Raw genomic sequence first — 26,354 nt, 5'->3', positions numbered from 1 at the left:
TTAACACATATTAATGTTAGGGAAGTCCATGCGGGAAACTGAACCAGTGCCAGCTTGTGTGTGTGTGTGTGTGTGGCTTGCTAGTATTCTCAAAACAAATGAAGCCGTTTGAGATCTTTATTGAAATTAATGTCGACAAAAAAAAAAAAAAAAACATATTTGACATCCAGACCGCGGAGTTGAGGACGGAACGAGGAAAAAAACAAAACATACAGAAAGGTCACCTATACAGTGGGAATTCCGCAAGCTATTCACAGCTGCGACGTAAGAATAGCCTCCCTGTGCAAACACACATAAGTGCTTTAAATACAAAGAGGATTAGTTTAGGCACAGGAATATCCATCAAGCATGTGACACACCGCGGCGCATTGTGACACATTGAAATGAAAAGCATACAGCCGGGTCATTATGGCATCTGCTCTGCCTCATGTGTTTATTTGTTGACACGGCGTCGGAATATTTATGCCGTGCCGGATCCACGCTCCGGCACGTGGATGAACACGTATGAATATTTTTAGCACAGAATCAAACTAGCGGATTCGCACGTCCGTCTCACAGTTCTGAGGTTCCCACTTGGAATCTGGGCTCGGGCTTTGGTGTGTTGTATTTGGCCGACCCACCTCAACTTTCACACTTCCACGCAAGTCGGTAGAAAAAAAAAACCCAAAAAACAAATGCTGAAGTTGATTTACTTTTTCTTTCCAACGGCGTGTTAGAAAGGGTCGGTGGGCGCGCGATTGAGGCTGGCCTTAATAAAAATCGCCAAGGTGCCCACGGTGGTGAAGATGACAAATATCCAGAGAAACATGCGGTCCACCACCATGGCCACGTACTGCCAGTCCTCCTTCAGCTGCAATGCATGCGGGAGGCAGAATCAGAGAGGCATACTTAACCCCCCCCCCCCCCCACACACACACACATACACCCCATTTTGCAATGAAAGAGATTCTTTGTGGATGCCGCAAATCTCACCGCTTCGTAGTCCTTCTCGGCCTGCAGCGCCTCGGCGATGTACGTGATGGCCTCAACGGCGGACTTGAGTTCGGGGGGCAGTGAGAGGTAGCTACTGGGCCCGTCGATGAATTTCCTTAGATCGGATGGTTTGCCCTCAGCTTGGAACCTGCGTTCAAACAAACAGGATGGCAGAAGATGACAAAACGTACAGACGTCATCATTTGGATTTTGTAGTGTTGGGAGGATGAAGAGCTTGTGTGTGTGTGTATATTATCAAAAGAATCAGTTAGACTTTTGTATTTCAGTATATTTAAAAATTGGGAGCAATAGCTGAGCAGTTCAGATTCTTGCTTTTACTTTTTCCTGTGGTTCGACAACTGACCGCCAGAGGGCAGTGTGGCTTTGGATCCCGGACCGGCCTGAGCGTGAAACAGCCTGCTTGGTATTCACTTCAAACGCTAGATGAGTTTACGATGCTGTGGTGGTCCCGGCAAAGAGGGTGTGACCTCTGGGATGCAAGGGGAAGGTATGGGGAGGGGGGGGTGGGGGGGTTAGGCCTCATTTGTGGACATCGGGATAACGGAAGAGGAAGAGAACAGGCTTGTTTTACCTCGTAAATTTTTCTCTTCTGTTTTTTGCCCCCCCTTGCATCATGCTTAAAGTAGCCCCTCAGCAAGGAGTAAATTACAATTCATTAGACTAATTCAACTAAAATTGGCTGTGTCGGGTGCCAAGACGTGCACTAAATCCAATTAAGTGTGTGTGTGTGTGTATCTTGGAACAAAGTGCGGCCTCATCAAATTGCTCTTACAGACCCTTACCGGACTGACCTTTTGCTCTTGGCGCTCATTATAATGCTTTTTTTCCCCCCCCCGACAATAATGAAGAGGTACGCAGAAACGCAGATGACCTCATCGCTTATAGGCGTGGCCTCACCTGTTGGGTTTCGGGAACAAGATGGAGGAGTCCGGCTTTCGGATGAAGTACTCGTCGGCGGCCTTGTTGATGGCAAACATTTTCTTCTCCCGCTGGGCAGGCAGCATTTTCAGGGCCAGGGGCACTTCCACTTTGGGGCGCAGCATGCAGAGGTACGGGGGCAGCATGTGGATGAAGATCTGTGGAAAAGGAAATCTCTTTGACTTTAAGGGCCAATGGGAAAATGTCCTCCCCCCACCGCCCCATCGTATGACGCGTGGCGTGATCTCACCCTGCGGACCCACAGGGGCATCATGTGGGTGTTGGGAGAACGGTGGTGCAAGTTGAGCACGACCACGCTGAGGACGACGGAGCAGGTGACCAGGATCATGGTGAACATGATGTACTTGACGATGATGGGAACGCCCAGCGACGTCTCTGGAATTTTGTCCGCCAACAGCAGCAGGAAGACGGTGAGGGTGAGCAAAACGTTGATGGAAAGTCCCATCTTTTCACCTGAGGCGGAGAGCAGAGTTGACGCCAATAGAACGTTTATGTGGACGTGTTTTTTTTTTTCTTTGGCGCGCCGGCGTCAGACCGTACCCGCATCGGGCGGCAGGTAGAAATTAAAGATGGCGATGACGGTGATGAGGATGCAAGGGATGATGATGTTGAGTATGTAGTAGAGCGGCTTCCTCTCGATGATCAGGTAGAAGCTCATGTCCTCGTACAGGTCCTTGTTCATGTTCTTCCTGCACGCCTTGTGTCTGATGTGCCACTCGCCGCTCTCTGGGGGTCGTGCGGTCAGCACATTAATACAGCTCAACTCAACTGAGTTTTGTTTGCCGAGCATTTAGGAAGAACCGCGGACGAACGGAAGCGCTGTATAGCAGTGGTTAGCAAACCCTGGGCGGCGGACCGCTATTGGTCCGTGAATCATTCGATACCGGCCCGCACAGAAAATTAAATAACTTACCGTATTTTTTGGAGTATACGTTGTTGTTTTTTTTCATAGTTTGGCCGGGGGCGCGACTTGTACTCTGGAGCGACTTATGTGTGAAATGGTTAACACATTGTACACATTAAACCACAAGAGGGCGCTCTCGGCTTGTGTTGATACTTCGCACGTTGGCGGTAACTGAGAAAAAACAACTGACGATGACTCTGACGTAAGCGACGTACGAGAGGAAGCGCTGCATCTTCAACCTCCGGAGTTGTCAGAGGTGTTTAAAAGTGCCACCGAGCATTCGTGAGCTGGCTGACTCCAAAGTAAAGTCGCAAACAAAACGTTCGAAGAATGAAGCGTCCCCTTGAGTGTACTTTGTTGCCTCACCGCTGAAGGCCTCGTCCAGTTGGATCTCTCGTATCTCGTTGCCGTTGGCATCCAGGGCGTACTGCAGCTCAATCTCGGTGGAGTCGTACGTGTAGGAGCGGAACTGCATGCTGCAGTTCTGCCAGTCGAAGGGGAAATACGTCACCTGGGGGCGGGGGCCGGAAAGGAAATCTTTAGATCGGGGAGAAAGCAGAAATGTTGCGTTGTTGCTCAAGGATGTTCTCCCCTCACCCGAACGCCGCAGGAGCTCAGGTAGAGTGCAGGTGGGGTCCAGGTCACCCTGCCGTTGCTGTGCACTTGGACGTGAACATGCAGCGCCACATCAAACACGCCGTCGTTGCTGTAAGTCAACGAAAAAAAAAAACACGGCGAGGACAAAATGTGTGGGCTGTGTTGTCGTTTTAACCCTCGTAGTCCACCGTTTGCGATAAATGCAAAATTATGTCTTTGAATCAAAGGCAAAGGCATTCGGAAAAACACGAGAGAGCTGAAACGTATGGGGGGGGGGGGGGTTCTAAAATGGCCTAAATTTCATGACGTCACCGGCTGATCATTCTCAGGCATTGCAGCAATAATAAAAAAAAGGTTTTGATTCCGTAATCTTCACAATTTACATATTTTGCACCATAGAGACCCATTATAATTCATATTTTTGAATGCATCGTAAACCTAATGTGTAAACATGCATTTCACGCGATTTTTACATCAATCGTTTTGTTTTCGCTTGGACAGACGCATGCATGCCACATTGTTGGGTTGAGGTCATTCCAATTGTGCAACTTCTAGGTGGCGCCAGAGGATCGCAAATGAGTTTGCCTTTTTGCAGGAGGCTTCAAACCAATGCATTTCACATGAACACGTCCGGTCGGGATTGGGACTTCCAGACACAATTTCTTTTCCCTTTTGCAAAAAATAAAGAATAAAAAATCCAAAAGAACTAATAAAAACTATATATGTATGGATAGCACAGATGCCTCTGAACATTTTGAGTGTTTGAAAAAAAAAAGAATGTTTGTATAACACAACATACATTATTTCCAAAATCGTAAAACGCGTAATTTAGGGGGTTTTTTTTGTTTCGAAGGACCTAAGGGTTAAATCCCAGCACGGATGCAGTGGCCTTACTTGTTAATCAGATAAATGTCCGGCAGCCACACTTTTGAAGCGGGAATCCGCAACACCTCGATCCCGTCGTGCTCTTTGGGATCCCATGACAAGTTGTAATCTGTCCACTCCTGTTTGCAAAGTTCTTTGAAAAAAAAAAAAAAAAAGTTCGGGTGGAAGGCACGTTTTGAATCGGCGCTTACCAAATTCATGACGACGACGGTGCTCATTTCTTCATTTTTCATGTTCTGAAAGCAAAACAGAATTAAAAAAGGCAAAATGTATTTTACGGTTGGCAAGGGTATAAATCGAGAAACTTGATTCACTGCTCGAGTATCCACGCATGCGTTCTTGTGTGCGTGTGTGTGTGTGTGTGTGTCCGACCCGGCTATTTTAAACACAGCGAGGAATGTCAGGCAGACAGCTGGGACAGCCACTGAGCCGGGGGGACGCTTACTGGAAGCAGCGGAACTCATTTTGCAAAGTACGAGGGACAAAAGGGCGATCCAAATGTCATCCGTTCATTTGAACTCACCATTCCAACAAATGAGGAGAGAATCATGCCCACTCGGACCACCACTCGCTCCGTCGGGGTGCGCGCGGGCCGGACCTTGAGGTTGTAGTTGGTGAAGACCTGCTTCGTTAGCGCCTGCTCGACATCTCCTGCTCCTGAACGGTTCCAAATCAAACAAAAAAAGAGCTCATGCGTCCAGTCTTGACCATACGTGCTGCCGATCGTCTATATTTGGGATCAAACGCCGTCTTTATGAATCGTCAACTGCTGGTTCTGCTCTCAAATCGTGTCGGAGGCGTGTCGGTGATGAGGAGCATCAAGAATCAAATCCGTCGGGAGCCCAATTTTTATTGATTCAGATGTACTTTGACAAATACGATCAAATTAGGGCGTCCCCAACAATGACTGATGATCTTTTATTACTTCCCGAGAATGTGCGATATGTCCAACCCAGGAAAATTTATGTAATTATCATTTTGCGCAATCTAGATCCAAAAGAACAATTTTCATCCTAATTTGTGACCACGTTAGAGGAGAATATCAAAACCTAGAGGATATCGTGGACACATTTCCGTGATGACTTGAATGAGGTCATTGCTGTCACGTCATTGTTAATTCAAGACGTGAACTTTCACTATGATGTCTGCTTGCCAGGAATGAAAAATCTGGGCCACCGTTCCACCTGGACTCTCTTGAGCAAGGACAGAGAGTTGTGCAGTCCTGATGGTTCGAGAATCAGTCCAGGTCCAATCACTGATCCAATCGGTAAGTAACTAATGCTGATTTCTTGTGCTGTTCATGCCCTTTTTATCTAAGAACCGAGAGTCGCCGCTTGGAATTGAAATGGATTTCCATGGGACAGGAGAAGTGAATCTTCTCTTTTTTTTGTCAATGGATGCTACAGCTTCTTGTTGACTTTGAAACTTAGCTTGTAGCCGACGTGTGCACATTTTGAGCATGACGTCTCCGATCCACTGGTTAAAGGACACTTTGATTCTCTCCTCTTTCATCTCAAACTGCTTCAAACAACAAAGCGTGTGACGGAAAAGTGGTTAGGACTGCACGACTGTCCGTGTTTTATGTTATGTGTTGTGTTTATTATTTTACTTTATGTTAACTGTTTTGTTAAGCGCTTTGTTACAGCTGCCGCTGTTGTGAAAGCGCTATATAAATCAGCATGTATTGTATTGTATTGTAAGAGATGCTGGTTCATTGTCTACACATATATAGTAGGGGATGGCCATTTCCCGCGGATACGCCGAAATCAGCCGTTTTATTTCTTAAATTGATCATTTTTGTGAATCGTCAAAATCCGTTGAACATTTTAAAAGGGGTGTGGGGGTCTGGTACCTTATCGTCGAGTTTTCACGAGCTCTCCCGATCGGTCTTTCCATCTTTCCGATTATAAACAGTCCTGCGATTGGACGTGTATGATGTCTAACTTGTTGTGATTGGTCGCCCCCTCCAGGCCACGCCCCTTTCCACTTTTTTTTCATCACTAGCCATTGCCATCCCTGATATAAGTATACAGCCAACTTTTAATTCAACCGCCTTTATTCAACGGGAGGGGTGGGTGGCGTCCCACATGAAGAAATAATTATTTTGGTATCGGATCACCTACGCTACAGTTATGAGCACCCCCGATGTTCATACTTTGAGCAATAAAACAAACAAAAAGTCGGTTTGGGGACCAACTGGGCCATTGGATTAGCTTGATTTGTAGTCTGGTGAACTAAGCCGACAATTTTTAGTAGTGAGATGATGCCTCTCCAATGAAAACGTCATTCATATACAGTATATATATTTAAAATGGCATCTTTATTATCTGATGAAACTTTTTTTTATTTTTCATGTGGAACAATAATCAGGCTCAGTATATTCTTACCGAATGGAATTTGTTTTGTGTAAAGCCCTTACATACGGTTCTCCTATTGGATGGCAATGCACTGAATGCAGGCGCATGCGTGCAAACACACACACACACACACACACACACACACACACACACACACACACACACACACACACGCACACACACACACACTCCTGTTGCTTACCTCCCAGTGAACTCAGGCTGCATACGCAACACACTAACAGGAACAAGTCTGCGCTTTTCATCGTCACAAAAACAACAAAACTCCAAGTCGGAAAATATATTTCTTTTTAGCTAGTCTGTCGACTTTCTTTCGTCTTTTCTGCTCCCGCGGAAGTCTTCCGGAGAGATCTTCCGTGTGACTTTTAGTCCGAGCGGAATGTTGTCTGTCAGTCAGGCCGGTCGGGCCATCTGCTGACTGCTCAAATTACGATGGACAAGGGGGCGGCCAGGGCGCGAGTGTGTGTGTGTGTCTATGTGCGTGTGTGTCCCTCCTCCGTGTCACACCGGATTCAGGCCTCGTTCGCCAACCAGTAGAACAAAACGAGACGAGACGCTCAGCGACGACAAACAACATGCCAACATCATTTATGATCCGCTCCCGCCGCCATTTGGTCCACGTCCAATTTAATTAGCATAGAAGCAAAGTGCTAACATCCAACCGGCGAGGAGGCCATCGACAACAGATGACTCGCATTTTTCATCGGCGGAGTTAAATTGGATTGTTTTCTCAGGTCCGTTCGCAAAATCAATTTGACGGCGCTCGGCACACTTCATTCAATTAAGAAATCCTCCACCTTATTACCGTCTTGTTTATTTTGGTGAGGATGAATTAAATCTAATGGGCGGCCCGGTAGTCCCGGGGCGCTTGTGTCTTGCGCCTGTAAGGGGCAGCATTTTTCACAGCCCCGCTTTGTTCAGCGGAGAGATCGGTGCTGTTGAACGGTCTGCGGCTGGATGGATGGAGGTCTTGAGGAGCCGACGATGAGAAGAAAGGAGCGGATGCGGATTTGGAGCTGGGGGTCGCGGCTTGGAGTTTGAAGCGGATTACGTGGGACAGGAGAAGTGAACTAATCTCTTTTCGTCAATGGATGCTACAGCTTCGTGTTTGCTTTCAAAACTTTGCTTGTAGCAGACGTGTGCACATTTTCAGCATGACGTCTCTGATCCACTGGAGAAAGGACACTTTGATCCTCTCCTCTTTCATCTAGAACTGCTTCAGACAACAAAGTGTATGCAGAAAATTGGTGAAGATTGAACGACTGTCTGTGTCCTATGTGTTGTCTTGTGTTATTTTTGTTTTTTTGACTTCAAAATGGCGCCGCCAGAGTGGCTGCCTTTCCAGCAGCTCCTTTATTTTGTTGTTCTACTTCTAGGTTTTCTTATCTTATCTTAGTCCAGTGGTTAGCACGTGGGCTTCACAGTGCAGAGGTACCGGGTTCGATTCCAGCTCCGGCCTCCCTGTGTGGAGTTTGCATGTTCTCCCCGGGCCTGCGTGGGTTTTCTCCGGGTGCTCCGGTTTCCTCCCACATTCCAAAAATATGTATGGCAGGCTGATTGAACACTCTAAATTGTCCCAAGGTGTGAGTGTGAGTGGTTGTTCGTCTCTGTGTGCCCTGCGATTGGCTGGCAACCGATTAAGGGTGTCCCCCGCCTACTGCCCGGAGACAGCTGGGATAGGCTCCAGCACCCCCCGCGACCCTAGTGAGGATCAAGCGGTACGGAAGATGAATGAATGAATGAATGAATGAATTAAATCTTAAATTCAATTCATCACCTTCTATCAGGGGAAAAAAAAATCACTCTGACCACCAGTGTTACAATCATATAAATATATTAGTTTGTTTTATTCAATTGTCTTTGACTTGAGGGAAGTTATAGAAATAAATGCATATCATATTGCAAATGCAGGGTGAAGATTCGGAAGGGTGAGCGGCAGGTTGAGGGAGGCCACGAAGGGATTCAAGAGTAAATAGAGGGCAAAGTTCATTTGTGGCGCATGCAAGCTTGTCGTCCCCCCCCCCCCCCCAACCACCCCCCACCCCCCGCGCTGCGTGTCGCTCTCACGTGGGGACACTTTGACACAGTTAGACTGGATATATTTCCATACAAAAATACTGTAGTGTCATTGTAGCTTTGACAGCTTGGAAGACTCAAGCGAATTGCAAATTGGAAGACAATGATTTTTCTGCAGAAGGTGTCCGGGAAGTATAAAGAACAACGACACCAACAACAACAACAACAAAACTTTTGTGGATGACGTGAGACACTTCAAAAGGTCGACAGCGAGTTGTGCGGTTAAAATCCTGTGACGGAGCTCGGTCAGGTCCTCTGAGCTTGTTCCTGGTGAGGAAGCGGGAGACGCCTCGGCGGATGAGGTCCGGGTTTGGACGGAACGGCCAATCGGAAACATGAATTTGGTGCATTTGCTTTCGGGGGGGAAGAAATTCATCGTGGGTGGACGTGTGTGTGTGTGTGCATGGAAAGATCACTCTATGTTCATTCTGGAAGCTGGCACGCCGTCCGACAATCGCAATCTCTACATTTCGCGCTATGATGAATCCAAACAGAATCATCATCCTCATTACAATAATAGTAAAGCTTCGTATGGGGGCTGGAAGTCGAAGAATAAGGACAGCGTCACTCTTTTGTCAGAACCCCCCCCTCAGCCCCCCTCCACCGACACACACACACATAAACACATTCACACACTAACTCTTTTTCTTTTTTTGGTGTTTTCTGCTGCATTGCAGATGTGGCTTAGGGACTCCACCGCAAAGTAACGCAAACACACCCGCACTCAAGGGAACACACGAATCAAAGTCTGTACAGTACACGTGAGCTTGCAATATCAATATTAATCCCCTCCCCCCTTCCCGCATCCCTCCCCCCACGTCAGACATGATGGTGGCTGCACCTTGTTAATGGCGTTTATTGCCTTTTTTTTTGGTTGGGGGGGGGCAGTCACTCGCACTCATTGATTCTTCCTCCACCGACTCTCACATGCAAATTACGTCCACCTCATACAGTATCCATGGATGCCACATCCAGTTTAAGTGACAGGGCTGTGGAAGCATCTCTCTCAGACTAAGATGACCCTCACTGCGGTGGTCAGTACCTCATGGAGGCGAGGGACTCCCCAGGGAGGAGATTACAGTACTGCGCAATTGCAGCCCATATCGCCGCTTTCATCCTCGAGTCAGATATGCAAAGCTTGTGTGCGATATTTGTGATATGACGGTGCCTTGAGATACAAGTTTCATTCGTTTTGTGAAATCGCGACTTCTCTTTCCCAGTTGTAACGGATGGAAATGGTGGAAAGGGGAAATTCATCCACCTTAGCCACCTGGCGCAAGTATGAAGGCCAATTGCACTTGATTTTCTTGACTGGATTCAGGAGCCAATCAGATTGCAATGGGGTATGTCCTGTGTAGAACTCAAGTGGGAGTCATGTAGTTCTTTACAGAGGATAAAGAATACAATACGACTGTCCACTCTTTCAGTCACATAAACCATAAACCAATTAAGGCCTAAGTTAGCATTAGTCCTAAGCTAGCGGATTTGTGTTATGTTGTCGTTTTAAGTACATGTGTAATTCATGTGGAGAAACTTAAATTGGCTGTGGCATGAAACCGCTCGAAGCCTCAGTTTTTTTGTTGTTTTTTTAAAATTTCATTTAAGTCCGGTCACTCGTATCCGAAGGCACCACTGTACTGGATTTGTTTTTCGGCATCAAAACCAAGAAATCATGTTTTAGCGACAACGTCCACAATGCGACCTCCCTCAAATGTTCCACCTCATCTCGTATTTCAAAACTCAACCGCTACCATCAGCCCTTTGCAGCTTCTTGCCTCTAGAGTAAACCCTGAAAACAAACCTAAAACAAATCAATAAATAAATATCGCAACCTAGAAACGTCCCAGCCCTTAGAATGAAGTAGTTACCCAAGATTATTTTTTCTATTTCACAGTTAAATCTTCCGCACCTCCACCCAAGCAATTCCTACCCATCGTCTTAATTCTATTCGAGCAGCGGCGGTGTTTAATTAAACATTTGTGTAATTACTTTGTGGAGAATAGTCAAACATTTAATGGACTTTGTGATCCATAGGGGATGATTGGTCAAACATGGCAACCTGAAGATCTATTTAGCGATTTAATTAAGGTCTAAAACGCTTCCGCCGGGTGCGAAAGTGGCGTTTCAACAATTAACGGCTTGGAACAACTGTAACAATGACGGCAGCATTAAATGGGTTCATTGAATTGAAAGTTTACGGTCTTTACATTAAGTCATCCCGTGCTTAAAAGTGAGAAAAGATGCTTACCTGTGTAAAGAGCAACATCATTTTTGGTATTATTGTAATTTCACGACATTATTGGATCGATGGCTATTATTTAGGGGGGATATTCATTTGGTGTGTGTGTGTCAGTGTGTTTTTGGGGGGAAGGTTGACAGGTAGTGATCAACATCATGAGCAATGATGAGTGAAAAATTTAGTACAAGTCACAAATTCATCAAATCACACCAGTGGTAAATGGAAGATCTCACACACACACACACACACACACACACACACACACACACACACGGGGCTTCTTAAAAAGTTGCTGACATGCATGGAAGACATTGATGGAACCAGTCAAATCCAATCAGCATCCACCTTTGCACCCGTTATGATAAATGCCAGGAAGACTTTTTGCTCAGCTGCTGGACCGACTTCGGGGAAAAACAACCCCACAGTGCTTCTTGGCAAGAAGGCCACACCTCTTAATGGAGTTATTGCTTCCCAAATTATACTCGCACAGAGGTAAGGACGTGAAGGTAGATGCGGAGGATGTTCTCTGCAGTTTCCAACCCTGTTCGGGCGTCCTCCAGGGGTCCATCCTCATCCCAGCCCCGTTTGTCACAGCGCTAGGACGACAAGGTTTTGGTTTTGCTTTGAGGGTCTTTCTTGCCGTTCTGGTGCACAGGCGAGTCACTGGAGGTCTTGGGCGTTTTCCGAGGCGGACTCTGTTCAGCGACGTCATGGAGGGACGGCTCCCTGTACATGGCCACTGTATATCGGGAATAAGAAAAACATTTGAACAATTCATCTGAATTATACTGAAATTGTACCCCTGCGATTGGCTGGCAACCGATTCAGGGTGTCCCCCGCCTACTGCCCGGAGACAGCTGGGATAGGCTCCAGCACCCCCCCGCGACCCTAGTGAGGATCAAGCGGTTAGGAAGATGGATGAATGAATGAATGAATGAATGTATTCATTTATTCCAACAGTGAATTCCATTCTTTTCTTCACTTTTCTCTTGGTTTCTATGCTTCCAATATACTTAAGTGGATGCTTGATCTTATTGTCAGATGTCAGCCGGCGAGTGTTGTCCTTTCAATCTAATTTGCCCTTTGAGGAATTAGTAGTGCATACCATCAGGATTATAATAGTTTGAAAATATAACCAAAAATAACCCATTAGTTTATATTTAATTAGGACTTTTTTTCAGTTTTAATTTGGACTTACAGTGGGTTTGTAGTTTGTATTTATTTATTTATTTCGATAAAAAGCCTTGTTTTTGTTTAGTTTTAGTATTAGTTTTAGTTTTTTTTGGGTGGGCGGATATGAATATCTGTGGAGTGCAAATGGGGGAAAAAAAAACCGTTTTCCAAGCATTGTGTCATAAAGTAAACTTAAATTCCCAAACAACGGTTCAACCTTGCTTCCTTGGTATGGCCATTATACAAAATAAAAATATTTAAAATAAACCACGATCGTTCATGAACGAAAAGTATTACCAAAGACGAAAACGAAGGATATTCATTCATTCATTCATCTTCCGTACCGCTTGATCCTCACGAGGGTCGCGGGGGGTGCTGGAGCCTATCCAAGCTGTCTCCGGGCAGTAGGCGGGGGACACCCTGAATCGGTTGCCAGCCAATCACAGGGCACAACAGAGACGAACAACCATCCACGCTCACAATCATACCTAGGGACAATTTAGAGTGTTCAATTAGCCTGCCACGCATGTTTTTGGAATGTGGGAGGAAACCGGAGCACCCGGATATTTTTGACGTAATTATAGTTATTGCAGTTAGTTTCACAAATGTGAATTTTAGTTTCGGTTTAAACCATACTGTATTAGCAAAAGCGACCGTTCATGACATCAGTATTTTTCCGTCCTCTGTTTGGTTGTTGGATAAATCAAAACTTATTTTAGCCAAGTTCGTTTGCTCACTAAAACACATCTTTCACTATCAGCGCACACTAATCAGCATCTTTGGTGGTGTGGTGCATTTTATTGGAATGGAAAACAGCTCCCTTTTTCGTATCGTGTTGATGAGCCCTCTAATAAATGGCATGTGAGCGGCGGTAGATTCGTCCACACTGAAGGCCTCGATACCAAATGGGCAATCAATACGGCGAGCTTGCAGCTATTGATCTACCTTCAATGAGTTTGGGTAGAAAATGTGCAGGCGCCCCTTCGTCTTCTTGACGCGGTTTCCCTTCATGACCTGGCCGTCCCGGTTGATGCCGATGTACCAGGCCCCGGCCCGACTGCGTCTGTCTGTACAGGATGGACGAGTAGGTGACGTAGTAGTCTCAAACACGCACTCTTTGAACTTGCATTCTGGCGTGAAGTGCTCCTGAAGACACACACGCAAAGGTGAGAGGTGGGAGGTAGCACACTTGGGATATGGGAAAACGGAGCCCCACCCCCCCCCCCCCCCCCCCCCCCCCGTTACTCTGGATGGTCCAGCAACCCCGCTTCGGCCTTCAGTACACAAACAGACATATACACGCTTGTATCCGGCAATACGTCAACAGCGGGACATCCGGCGCAGCCCCCCCCCCCCCCCCTCCGTCACCACAACTCTTCCTCCTCCTGCAGCTCCCACATTTTTCCCTCTCACGCCACATTCCGCCTCTCCCTGTTCACGCCATACCCCCTACCCCCCCCTTCGCATCCCTCTGTCATGTTGCAACCTTGTCAGGGAACAAACCAATTTGCAGGATTGATTTGGAGCCTTGATGTGACGGGTGAGCAGAAAAGGCCTGAATAAGGACTTTGCTCTCTCTCTCTCCCTCTCTCTCTCTCTCTCGTCTCTTTCTCTCTCTCTTTGCTCTCTCGCTCACTCGCATTCCTTCAGATAGACGTCTGATGCTGGAGCTTTTCCTGAATCCTCGGCGGAATATCCACCTTTGGACAGTCACAAATAAAAAATGTCCATGCCCTTTTGCGAACACCTGGGCATTAGACTCGCAAACAGGCGTAGAGATTCATCACAGCCCAGCCCACCGACCCCACCCCAGGGTGCCGTCAGTTTTGCTACTTTGTGTGACAACGTACTCATTTAAGTCATTGAATTATTCACGGGGCACGGGTGGTCTGCCAAGCTTTTACTCTGACGAGCCGTCACGCAGATTCTCATCATTTCAAGGGTCTGTTGGTCACCCCTCGTCACCTTGAGACGAAAGGAAGACACCCTGAACTTGCTTCAATTCCTTGACTGTTCAGCAGAGGGTGCTCTAAACGCGCAGCGATTTTCGATCCGCTTCAGCTCGTTTCTGTGCAACTGGCTGCAGCAAAGGCTGCACGCTGGGGTATGTCATCATGAAAACAACTGGACAGGTGCACCCCGTCGAGCATTTGGGGTACGCAAAATATTGGGCCGCTTTCTGCCCCTCGCCACCTTTGCTCTATCCGAGAGGACACATGTTAGTGGTGAGACAGTGTGCCTAGCGGGTGGTCTCTGTGGTCTGGGGGCTAGGTTGTTTACTGAGTGACTTTACTTATTAGCTTAATACAAAATTCAACTTGTTTTCTGCTCTTATTTTTTTTTCTTGACTCCTTCCTGCATGAGCTTATCAACATTTTTACTTGAGCGCCATAGTCTTGTTGAAGGTGTTGGAAGCGGAGGACGGCACAGGACCCCGACTGGGGTACCTGCCAGCCGGCTCTCAGCGATATCATATCTGTATATGTAATCTAAAGTTTATGAATAGTTTAGCATCGATCTTTGCTTCGATACCCTCCTCCTCAATGTTAGGTCCCAAGGGTCAAAGCTGTGTTCATCGTTGTCAGAGTTTGGAGTTGAACAACTTTTTCTCCCTATGGGGAGGATAGTGGAGGCCCCGATACCGGTCCGGCCCAATTACGTCTGCCTTCCTTTCTGTGTATATACTGCACATGTAGCTTTGCTGAGGGCATGTGGTGGGGAGCCAAATTGACCAGGCGAGAATGTGTGTGTGTGTGTGTGTGTGTAGGATATAGGAGGGTGGGCGGTCATGCTTTGTTAAACTGTATAATAAAGACACACACACATACCTGTACACACACGTGCACACTCGCAGCAGAGCAGCCACACGTCATTTCCCTCTTGTCTCTTCCCAGGAGGATTTTCCACACCCCACGTTTAAGAAAATGGGCCACAATGTCCTCAGCGGAGCGCTATTTATTTTTCATTTTTCCTAACAAAGGTTATTTCGTCCCGTTGGAGCAAGAGCCCTTTGTGTTTTAAATGTTGCGCTTTTAATATTGTCTTTAAGATGGGGGGTGAACGATTTTGAAAAATTCTCCCTTAATATTGTGACTGTGATTCATCATGTGACTATATTTTCAAGATCCCATCTTCCCCTTATTATTATCATTAGTTTTTAATTTAACACGAGTGATAAATTAACCCTTTTATGCACCCTGTAACCTGATAACATGAGAACTTGTGCACTGTGGTAACCGCTGTCCCTGAAAGGGTTCACCTGTATTACAATCAACAATTTCAGATGTATGATAAATTGGTTTGGTTTCATAGGTTTGCGTAATTTATTACACATCAATAAATTAGGAAGAGTCCTGGAAGTAATTTGGCAGAAGGCCAATTACATATGCTCGTAAATAGTGTCCGGTTGTCTGTCTATAAGTGCTGCTGCACTTGATGTATTCAAATACCTGTCGCTTAATATCGTCATCTAAATGCTGTTCGTGAGCTCATTTTTGGATTTGTCCATTGAGATAAGATTTTTTAAAAAAACTTTATTTGTCCCACACTGAGGAAATTTGCATTATGTGTTCGCATATATTACTTTTGTAAGGCAAAGTGTCATACACAATGTTTCATCCTCTGTTTTATGTTTAGTTTGGCAGTAAACTTCCATCCATCCATCCATCCATCCATCCATCTTCTACCGCTTATCCGGGGCCGGGTCGCAGGGGCAACAGCTTTAGCAGGGAAGCCCAGACTTTCCTCTCCCTAGCTACTTTTTCCAGCTCTCCCCGGGGGATCCCGAGGCGTTCCCAGGCCAGCTGGGTGACATAGTCTCTCCAGCGTGTCCTGGGTCTTCCTCGGGGTCTCCTCCCGGTGGGGCATGCCCGGAACACCTCACCAGGGAGGCATTCAGGAGGCATCCGAATCAGATGCCCAAGCCACCTCATCTGGCTCCTCTCGATGTGGAGGAGAAGCGGCTCGACTCGGAGCCCCTCCCGGATGACCGAGCTTCTCACCTTATCTCTAAGGGAGTGCCCGGACACCCTGCGGAGAAAACTCATTTCGGCCGCTTGTATCCGGGATCTCGTTCTTTCGGTCACGACCCATAGCGCGTGACCATAGATGAGGGTTGGACCCAACAATTGTTTTACATGTGCAGGTTTTTAAAAAAATATATACAGTATTTTTAAATTGCCTTGCTTATATTGGTTGCAATCATTTTTTTTCTTCTTCCTCACTAAAAAGTGTCTGTCCACTTTCTTGCAGTAGTTAGGATATTGAGTGTGCCAGTTGATCAGCAGGACACAGCAAGTTTTAGCAGCGTAACCTTTCCCTTAATGAGGTTGCACTGCTCGGATGGTCACCCTTTTGCAGCCCGGACGATCACTCCTCTTCCCGCATTGCAGAGCCAGCGCTCACTGAGGCTCTTTTGGATTCATTCTGGGGCGAGGGACACCACGCTACTTGCACATTTCCAGCGACATCGCCTCTCTAAGGTGAAAAAAAAAAAAAAAACTCCTCCTCAATTTCTTTCTTGCAGCTTTGCCCTCTATCTTTCATTTGGAGGCTTACATTTGCAGAGAATAAGAGCAGAGCAGGTTATTTAAGGTTGGGATGGGAAGCAACCCCGCCACCCCCCCCCCTCTCCCGTCCTCACACCCTACACATCCGGCTGCCCGCCTTTCTCTGTCATCTCGCAGGGATTTTCTCAAACTTTTTTCCGCAGGGGTGCTTTCCCTGCGTTGAAGAGAAGTGGGTCACTAATGCGGGGTTTCTCAACTGTGCAAAAATGAATATCGTTAAAATTTAATGATTCAAAATCACAATTGTACACAATGCGGCCTCAAAATTTGACTTATCAATGGCACTTTTTGGTTCTTATTTGGGGTGGAAGTGGGGGGGGGGGGGGGACTCGCTGCCACTGGTGAGGCTGCTTAAAGCTCTGAGCTGGACAGAGGCGGGTGGAGTACGCTCAAAGGCTAATTTCAAGAGCGCTCAATTGGATCGGATCAACGTAATGATCAAATGTACTGCGAATGAGAGAAAAGCTCCATTTATTTACTCGTGACCACTCAATGAGGAGCAATGGAGTAAGATCCAATGTGAGATCTGGTTTGCTCACTGCGCTGATCCATTAGAGGTCCGTACCGAAGTGTAGAGGTAGCCCTCGCTGTTCATGGCCACGTAGAGCCCCGTCTTGGTGCTCTGGATCGCCACGATGCGGAGGCCCACAGGAATCAAGTTGAACTGCACTGTTGGGAAGAAAAAAAAAACGCAAAAGTGAATAAATGATGATCAGTGTGAGAAAGCGGCTCGGAGGACGGGATCAGGAGGAATGGAAGGACGTTCAGGTCATCCGGCCGGACACGCGGCTGAAAGACATTCGGGTGCAGCGGATGACGTAAAATCCCCATTTTTGCTCATTCAAAGGCAACCTTGGAATTACGCGCGCAGGCGCAAACGTCAGCCATGCCTATTGTCATCGACCTCGATTACATGTGTGCATTTTTAAGTTGATGGATGAATGAAGGAGACACCCCCGGCCCCTCCACTCCACGGAAATGAAAAATGTAATACTAGCAAGTTTCCAATCAATTTCAAGTCGAGAGTCGTATCGGCGTCCACGGATGGAGACGGAAAGTCAATCGTGGCTGCGATGGGGAGAAGAAAAAGTTTGGGAGTCGGCGCAAGTGACGGGGGGGGGGGGGGGGGAGGAGGTGCGTTGCTGGGAAACGCATCCGAATTTTTCCATTCACTGAAAGAGAGCGCCTCATTGTGGTCACGTCGGTTCTATTTGGAACATGGAGCCCCTCACCCACCGCCTGTGTTCTTCCTTGTCTTTCCGGAGGGGGGCTCTGCTTCTGTTTGCCTCATCGATCTCTGCATCTCAAAGAGGCGCTCTCGCAAATGAGCCAAGTGTCACAATGGGAGGACAAATAGAGGGGAGAGCGCGTGGGATGGGGGGGGGGGGGGGGGGGGGGGAATCCAATGTTGGGATCCAAGCTTTCTTTGTACTGTAGCCTCCTGCCCGCCTTTCAAGTGCTGCTTTGACTTTCGCTGGCCCTCCGCCGTCTTTTGCATAATTTCCGCCTGCAAACTGACAAATCGTTGACTTTCCTCCACAGCCCGCGATAAATAAGGCCTCGCTATCACATCCATCATCATCATCATCATCATCACTATTCCTGGATAACGCGTTCTTCATCCGTTTTATTCAAATCGACTCTGAAAAAAGAAAAAAAGAACATCCCAAAAAAGTTCTTGTTTACTTTTTTTTTGGTCGTTCCCCGGGGAGAGGAAATGAAAGGGACGGGAGGGAAGGTGTTGCCAAATCAATCCCGCCAGTCAATTTGAGGCCTGGAGATCATAGAGACAATAAATAAGCAAGGAGAACGTGGAGGTAGATTGGATGCGGGGGGAGGAGGAGGGGCGGGGGGTTGGTGGTGACAGCGGGACACAAAGTTAAGCGATGCAAACGGCGGGCTTGTGCGACCTTGCCGCCGCATTGTGCTGCACCCGGAATGCAGTTGCAAAGCAAGGGACAGTGGTACCTCGGGAGAAATACGCGCTATGTAATTGACTGACCAAAATCCGTTAGCTTAATGCTAACGCGTCGTAGCAAACGCGGGCGGCAAGATTGGCATTATGACTGCGGCGCTTACATAATCAACCATTCAGCAAGTTTCTCTTTAACAACAACCGCGGCGACACGTGTCGATTGACGATATAACAATGCTCTAGGGGACATATTCTTTATCCTCTGAGGAACACAACGAATTATGCTGAAGTTCAGTTCCGTTTATTAATTTATTCAGGCATATTTTGACGACCAGCCACATGCTCACTAAATATAATGCTGTATATTCATTCATTCATCTTCCGAGCCGCTTGATCCTCACTAGGGTCGCGGGGGGTGCTGGAGCCCATCCCAGCTGTCTTCGGGCAGTAGGCGGGGGACACTCTGAATCGGTTGCCAGCCAATCGCAGGGCACACAGAAACGAACAACCATTCGCACTCACACTCACACCTAGGGACAATTTTAGTGTGTTCAATCAGCCTGCCATGCATGTTTTTGGAACGTGGGAGGAAACTGGAGTACCCGGAGAAAACCCACACAGGCCCGGGGAGAACATGCAAACGCCACACAGGGAGGCCGGAGCTGGAATCGAACCCGGTACCTCTGCACTGTGAAGCCGACGTGCTAACCACTGGACTACCGGGCCGCCCTAATGCTGTATACGAAAGGGAAAATAGCCAGAAGCATGATCTTATTATGCTTCCCCCCCCCCCCCCCGCCCCCCCGTACATGTATTTCCCCAAACCCCAAAACAAAAGATGAACTATGATGAACATTTTCTCCCCAAAACACATTTATTCATTATCCTGCCATTTTGCTCTTCAAAGTTGAATGCTCTCTGCTTTAATGCGGTTACAGCCAAGCCAGATGTCTGTAAAATGTGTAATTAATCACAGAAGCACTTATTTGCGGTATTCGACACACTAGCGGTCTCATTCCTAGGTTAGTTTAGTATCTAGCATGGCTCCGCGTCTTTTGTCATCAGTCATCCGTCGTCAGTATGATGGAACTGATTCACCGCACCGGGGGAGATGCTTACCGACTTAGGAGCGACTCCGCAACAAGTTTAGGCGCACTTGTAGCTAGCTGTAGCTGTTGCTAGCTGTAGCTGTTGCTAGCTAGCTACTTCTCGGGCTCCTGACCACCCGTGCTGGTGGCGTGAGTTTTTGAGGAGCGTCTTGGTGGGTCTTTTACTTCTGATACTTAAATTTGACGGTTGTCTTGGCGTTTAAGTCTCAGTTTTGCTAGATGATATCTGTTGATTAGGCGCAAAATATTAATTTGCAAGTATTATGTGTCAGGTATGGACCTGTACAGTGCTGTTTTTCCTTATTTAAAGCAGAAGACAACAATCTCTGTTGGTGTTTTTGGGGAGCTGGAACGAATTAACGGCTTTTCCATTATTTCAATTGGGGAAATGTGATTTGAGATTCTGTTTTTGAGTTGAACTCCTGTGTGCTGTGTTGTGACATGAGACACACCATCTCCCCCGTCTCATTTCTCGTCTTTTGCTCTTCCTCAAGCGCTCACTCTCACCGTCTTCGTCTTGTTCCTCGCAGTTCTCCGAGCCTTTGATTTCTCTTCTCTCGCTGAATGATATCAAGCACGGGGGGAAAGTCAGACAAAGAGACGCAGATGGAAGGGTTTTGGGGGGGGGGGGGGGGGGGAGGAAGGAGGGGAAGCGAGCGCGACATGCTCCAGAGCAAAGACGCAGATAAATAACATTTCCTTCCAACAGCGGGAGATGCAAATTAAAGAGGATAAAAGTCGGAGGATGACGCCGCTCCTTGTGGCTTTCTGATCTACACGCTGAGAGTCAATATGGCTTTCATCACCCCAATCTTACTTTCCTTTCTTCTTTCTTCTTTTTTCCTCCTTTTGTCTTGAGGGATCTTCAGCTCGCCTCTTTCCTTCTGCAACAGACTTGTTTCGGGTCAAATGAAGTGGAACGCTTAATTGGTCGCGGAAAAAAAACATTTGGAATGGGATTATAGTCTTATGGCCACGTTACAATCAGTTAGACGTGGTGTCTGGTGGAAAGCCCGACCTTGGCTTCCTCAGCCATCGTGCGCAAATACGATCATTTCAACCGAAACCCCAATCTCATCAAAGACGGCGACGAGTCTGCGTACCGCCAACAAGTGGAGCAGCTGGAGCTGTGGTGCGGCCGACACAACCTCGGGCTGAACACTCTCAAGACTGTAGAGATGATCGTGGACTTCAGGAAACATTCTTCTCCTCAGTTGCCCCTCACACTATCCAACTGCCCTGTGTCAACCGTCGAGACCTTCAAGTTCCTGGGAATCACAGTCTCCCAGGACATGAAGTGGGAAGTCAACACCATCTCCATCCTGAAAAGGGCCCGGCAGCGGATGTACTTCCTGAGGCTGCTGAGGAAGCATGGCTTGCCACAGGAGGTGCTACGACAGTTCTACACGGCAGTCATCGAATCAATCCTGTGTTCTTCCATCACGGTTTGGTTTGGGGCCGCCACAAAAAAGGACAAAATCCGACTTCAACGGACAGTTAGGACGGCAGAAAAAATCGTTGGCACCGCCCTACCCACTCTTGAGGACTTGCACACTGCAAGAATCAAGACAAGGGCACGGAAAATCCTCCTGGATCCCCCGCACCCTGCCCACCACCTTTTCCAGCCACTCCCCTCAGGCAGACGCTACAGATCCATGCGCACCAAATCCAGTAGACACCAGCTTCTTCCCTCCAGCCATTAACTGCACCCCCACGTATACATCGGGGGAAACTCAGCAACCAGTGAGTGAGCGCATGTCACAACAGAGGCGGACCAACTCCTCAGCTCAAGACTCAGCCGTGTTCCTGCATCTCAAATGCAAAAAAAAAATGGCCATATATACCGCAAAATGCTGCTTTTCTCACTTGGGTAATCTGACGACAGTCACGTTGCAAAGTGTGACTGTCTGAGGTCCCCACATTTCATGATTATGTTTATAAAACAATGTACATTATTAGGGCGGCCCGGTAGTCCAGTGGTTAGCACGTCGGCTTCACAGTGCAGAGGTACCGGGTTCGATTCCAGCTCCGGCCTCCCTGTGTGGAGTTTGCATGTTCGCCCCGGGCCTGCGTGGGTGTGATTGTGAGCGTGGATGGTTGTTCGTTTCTGTGTGCCCTGCAATTGGCTGGCAACCGATTCAGGGTGTCCCCCGCCTACTGCCCGAAGACGGCTGGGATAGGCTCCAGCACCCCCCGCGACCCTAGTGAGGATCAAGCGGCTCGGAAGATGCATGAATGAATGAATGTACATTATTATGTCCAAATAAGGCCAAAACAAACTGACTTAAAAAAATCCCCTAAATATTTATGTAAAGTTTAGAAAGACTGTCACATCAGTGGCACGGTGACGGAGTGGTTAGCGTGTCGTTCTCACAGCGCAGAGGTGCATGGTTCGATTCTGGCTCCGGCCTTCCTATGTGGAGTTTCTAGGTTCGTCCCGTACCTGCGTGGGTTTTCTCCGGGTACTCCGGCTTCCTCCCACATTCCAAAAACACGCATGGGAGCTTAATGGAACACTCTAAATTGTCCCTAGGTGTGAGTGTGAGCGCGGATGGTTGTTCATCTCTAAGTACCCTGCGATTGGCTGGTAACCGGTTCAGAGTGTCCCCCGTCTACTGCCCGAAGACAGCTGGGTTAGTCTCCAGTGCACCCGCGACCCTTGTGAGGATGAAGCGGTTCAGACTATGGATGGATTGGTATATCTAATCATTTTCGGATCTTCTTTCTTATAAAATGCATGTATTCTACTCTGTCACTACTAACATCGAAATAATTTGAGGAGATTTCAAGAATGCTTCTTGTTCTTGTCCTGTGGCCTGTGTGTCCACGTGTGTGGACATGACGTCTTTGGCGTTGAAGATTATAAGGTTAAATTTTGGAGTATAAGGGCCCGGCGTCCACATATAAGGACGTTTCATCAAGTAAAAAAAGAATTCTTTGTTTTCTTTGTCAAATAATACGACAATTTAATGGAGGTTCTAATTTAGGGAAGCACGGTGAAGTGACTTCTACTGTTGCTATTCTAGATAGTGCTATGCAAAGCATTTCACAATTTTAACTAATTCGCTGAATGTACGTGGACAGTGCAGTCATGCAAGAGTTCGGCGTCCAAGGAGGTTAAAGCCCTCTGACCCAATCTTTGTTGTCTGTTTTCGGATTCCTCTCTGAAAGGGGCGATACTGTCCCCCTGGGGCCGTTTTTGTCCAAGTCTCGCCAGGCAGTCCATGAGCGTGGGTGACAAATAGGGCCCGACAGGTGGCGCCCCGTGTTTTTGTCCCGGGAAGACGGGATCGCCTGTGTCACGGTCAGACGGCGGCACGACACAAAGCGACACCATTTCAAGTCTCATCTTTGCAGAGTGTTGATGGAGTCACTCTTGCAGCATCAGTGTCTTCATAATTCTCGCCGTGGGCTGCAGTCCAACCCTCAACGCCCGTTTTTAAGACTCCATGATCAGACATCAGAAGACACGACAAAGGGCGATTTCACGGTCTCTTTTCTTACAAGGGGGGTTGCTCAAGCCTACCGCTTGGCCCATTCCAAACCTTAAAGCAAACAAAATCTCCGCTCAGCAAATGTTCAAGTCGCGGAAAAAGGACCAGCAGCGGCTCCGCGGCCAAAAGAGGCCATTGTCCTCTCCCGCTTACCCGTAAATGTCGCCGTTGTGCTCACTTCACGTTTCCATCCGGATCGACGTTGTGACAGGAAAATGCCACATGAGCGACATCCCATAATACAATTGCGGGATGCACCTTTCTACAATACAATACAATACAATACAATACAATACAATACAATACATGCTGATTTATATAGCGCTTTCACAACAGCGGCAGCTGTAACAAAGCGCTTTACAAAACAGTTAACATAAAGTAAAATAATAAACACAACACATAACATAAAACAGATTTTTTAAATTGTTCTTACAGTACAGTATATTTAAGCACATTCCAGTAACATTGTTCAGTTGTCTTTAACTTTTAAGTACAATACAATATACAATACAATACAATACACTTACAGAAGGAGCTGCCTTCGTCCTTTGTGCCTTCCATGGTGCCGTCCGGCAGCATTTGAAGGTAGAAGCCGTGGCGGCAGTACAGCCGCGTGACGATGCCCTTCAGCTGCGGCTCTGCGAAGCAAAAAGCACACGAGGAAAAGGGTTACACGGACGGACGTGCATGGGGAAGGAAAGCCAGAGTCCTGATATTTGCACTGGCAACTGGTCAAATAGTAAAAAAGTCGCTGCGACGCGTGCGGCTGTGACCTTCTGCGGGATTACCGAGACGCCACGTGGTTGTTTGCTCTGTGCGGGAAGGCGGCGCTATCGTCACCGAGCCAATCGATCGCCGTATCATATCGGCATCCCAAAATATCCACAGTGACCGTCTCCCTTTTATTATCGCCGTTTCCTCACTTTATGACCAATCCCACCATGTTTTTGCGGTTCAGTAGAAATTAATACCGCATCCGGGCATTGGATCCCCAATGCCCGGTTTTAGTTTTATGCCGCAGCGTGTCAAGAAGAAGCGTTGGGCTCAGTGGCTCGGTGTACGCGGAAGAGTCCCTAATGGTGAATTTTTTTTTTTTTAGGGGCAGGGTGGGGGGGTTCACTTTAGCTTGGCAGTCCCGCTCATATCGGGTTTCTGTTTCGCAGTGGGCCAATTTGCGGCCGAATTATGATCTTGTGCCTGTCGTACGCAGTCCGAGGACGCTGCAAACTAAAGAGCCGAAGACGGCGACTTAGAAGAAGCATTGCGCAAGTGTTCCCGCGATCAACTTTTAATGAGGAAACATCAACTATGAATGAGAACAGAGATATACGGGAGCAGCTGGCAGTTTGCCCCGAGACGGCAGCAGGCTTGTGTGTGCGCGTGAGCCTTTCATCGAAACGCACCTCCGTGTAAAAACGAATTCTCTCACCGTCTTATTCAGCACATCTCTGCAAATCATTTACGGCGACAAAATGTAATCCTTTCAACGCACCCCGTTTCACATTGCTTGAAATGTCAATCCGTAATCAGGGAAAGAAACACGTCAACAAACAGAACGCCGTGGCCTCCGATTGGACGCCAGGGGCCTCAGCGAGGTAGACCGACGTTCTGTAAAGCGCCGCAGATAAAAGCTCACTCGTTCGTGGTCGGCTGGCCGGACGTAGAAGGTCAAACTGGAGTGTGTTAATCTGGAATATCCTGAGTGTTAATCCCAAATTAAGCCTCAAATCACATCGTCGGCCATGTGCCGCTTTGCGCATCTGCTTTGGTGTAACACCAAAGCGGTTGGAGCAGGACTTCAGAATATACTGTTAAACTGTATTTCTACCACGGCATCTTGAAGGCCGTTACATTTTTTTTTTGTTTCGAATTTTGAATTCATGCACAAGTTCTTTGGACAGAACATGATATTTCAAAGCGGTGGCCCGGTAGTCCAGTGGTTAGCACGTCGGCTTCACAGTGCAGAGGTACCGGGTTCGATTCCAGCTCTGGCCTCCCTGTGTGGAGTTTGCATGTTCTCCCCGGGCCTGCGTGGGTTTTCTCCGGGTGCTCCGGTTTCCTCCCACAGTCCAAAAACATGCGTGGCAGGCTGATTGAACGCTCTGAATTGTCCCTAGTTGTGAGTGTGAGTGCGAATGGTTGTTCGTCTATGTGTGCCCTGCGATTGGCTGGCTACCGATTCAGGGTGTCCCCCGCCTACTGCCCGAAGACGGCTGGGATAGGCTCCAGCACCCCCCGCGACCCTAGTGAGGATCAATTTTTATTTTTTAGCGTGTGCTGACAACACAGCTGTCGCCTTCTTTTGACGCTAGATAATTCATTCATTCATTCATTCATCCTCCGAGCCGCTTAATCCTCACTAGGGTCGCGGGGGGTGCTGTAGCCTATCCCAGCTGTCTTCGGGCAGCAGGCGGGGGACACCCTGAATCGGTTGCCAGCCAATCACAGGGCACACAGAGACGAACAACCATTCACACACACACTCACACCTAGGGACAATTTAGAGCGTCCAATCAGCCTGCCACGCATGTTTTTGGAATGTGGGAGGAAACCGGAGCACCCGGAGAAAACCCACGCAGGCCCGGGGAGAACATGCAAACTCCACACAGGGAGGCCGGAGCTGGAATCGAACCCGGTACCTCTGCACTGTGAAGCCCACGTGCTAACCACTGGACTACCGGGCCGCCCACGCTAGATAATTGTAACGCGAAATTTCTGTTCAGTACTGGCTGCTAGCCGCACTCACGCGGTTCTCGACACACTTCTGCGTAAACAGCTGCGTACAGCTGACATTAGCAATTAGCATTAGCTTCTCTATGGTCTCATGTAACTTGGTGTCGAATGCTTCGCCACTACTTTAGTGATTGCGCCACTTGTGACAAGTGTATCTTATTTGCCCCCGGATCCACACGGCGCTGTTCCCGAAGACATTCTACAGAGCAGGTTAGCTTAGCGCCTCGCATTCGCTAGCGCATCTGGGATGATGGGGTGACAACGTAAAGTGGACGCGGCGCCGTTTTAACCAACTCGGAGCTGTTTGGAAATGCTGATGATACCAAACAAAAAGGAGTCAAATTTGCTTGCCTG

At 47.7% G+C, this 26,354-nt stretch overlaps 2 protein-coding genes and 1 long non-coding RNA gene across 3 annotated transcripts in view; 1 reads left to right on the top strand and 2 right to left on the bottom strand.

Annotated features, from left to right (window-relative positions):
* LOC127602482 (uncharacterized) overlaps nucleotides 1-26,354 on the top strand; it is a 250,228-nt gene that overhangs the window by 91,505 nt on the left and 132,369 nt on the right. The gene's annotated exons all lie outside the window — the stretch shown is intronic.
* chrnb1 (cholinergic receptor, nicotinic, beta 1 (muscle)) lies at nucleotides 144-7,128 on the bottom strand. Its single transcript, XM_052068059.1, has 11 exons — nucleotides 6,878-7,128; nucleotides 4,842-4,975; nucleotides 4,510-4,554; nucleotides 4,328-4,437; nucleotides 3,434-3,542; nucleotides 3,203-3,347; nucleotides 2,473-2,658; nucleotides 2,162-2,385; nucleotides 1,891-2,069; nucleotides 973-1,120; nucleotides 144-850 (listed from the first exon to the last, which is right to left on the bottom strand). Exons 1-11 carry the CDS (start codon nucleotides 6,936-6,938, stop codon nucleotides 713-715), a joined length of 1,479 nt encoding a protein of 492 aa, XP_051924019.1. The 5' UTR covers nucleotides 6,939-7,128; the 3' UTR covers nucleotides 144-712.
* Nucleotides 11,426-26,354, bottom strand: part of fgf11a (fibroblast growth factor 11a) — a 35,560-nt gene continuing 20,631 nt past the window's right edge. Inside the window, 7 exon segments of the mRNA XM_052068408.1 lie at nucleotides 11,426-11,747; nucleotides 13,127-13,160; nucleotides 13,163-13,228; nucleotides 13,230-13,282; nucleotides 13,285-13,327; nucleotides 17,315-17,418; nucleotides 23,795-23,905. Of these exon segments, the coding sequence (XP_051924368.1) occupies nucleotides 11,605-11,747; nucleotides 13,127-13,160; nucleotides 13,163-13,228; nucleotides 13,230-13,282; nucleotides 13,285-13,327; nucleotides 17,315-17,418; nucleotides 23,795-23,905 (554 nt within the window). The 3' untranslated portion in view covers nucleotides 11,426-11,604.

This window comes from Hippocampus zosterae, chromosome 1 (assembly GCF_025434085.1).
Source record: "Hippocampus zosterae strain Florida chromosome 1, ASM2543408v3, whole genome shotgun sequence".
Classification (NCBI taxonomy): Eukaryota; Metazoa; Chordata; class Actinopteri; order Syngnathiformes; family Syngnathidae; genus Hippocampus; species Hippocampus zosterae.
Note: the sequence above shows the minus strand (reverse complement) of the source record. Positions and strands in the feature narration are given on the sequence as shown.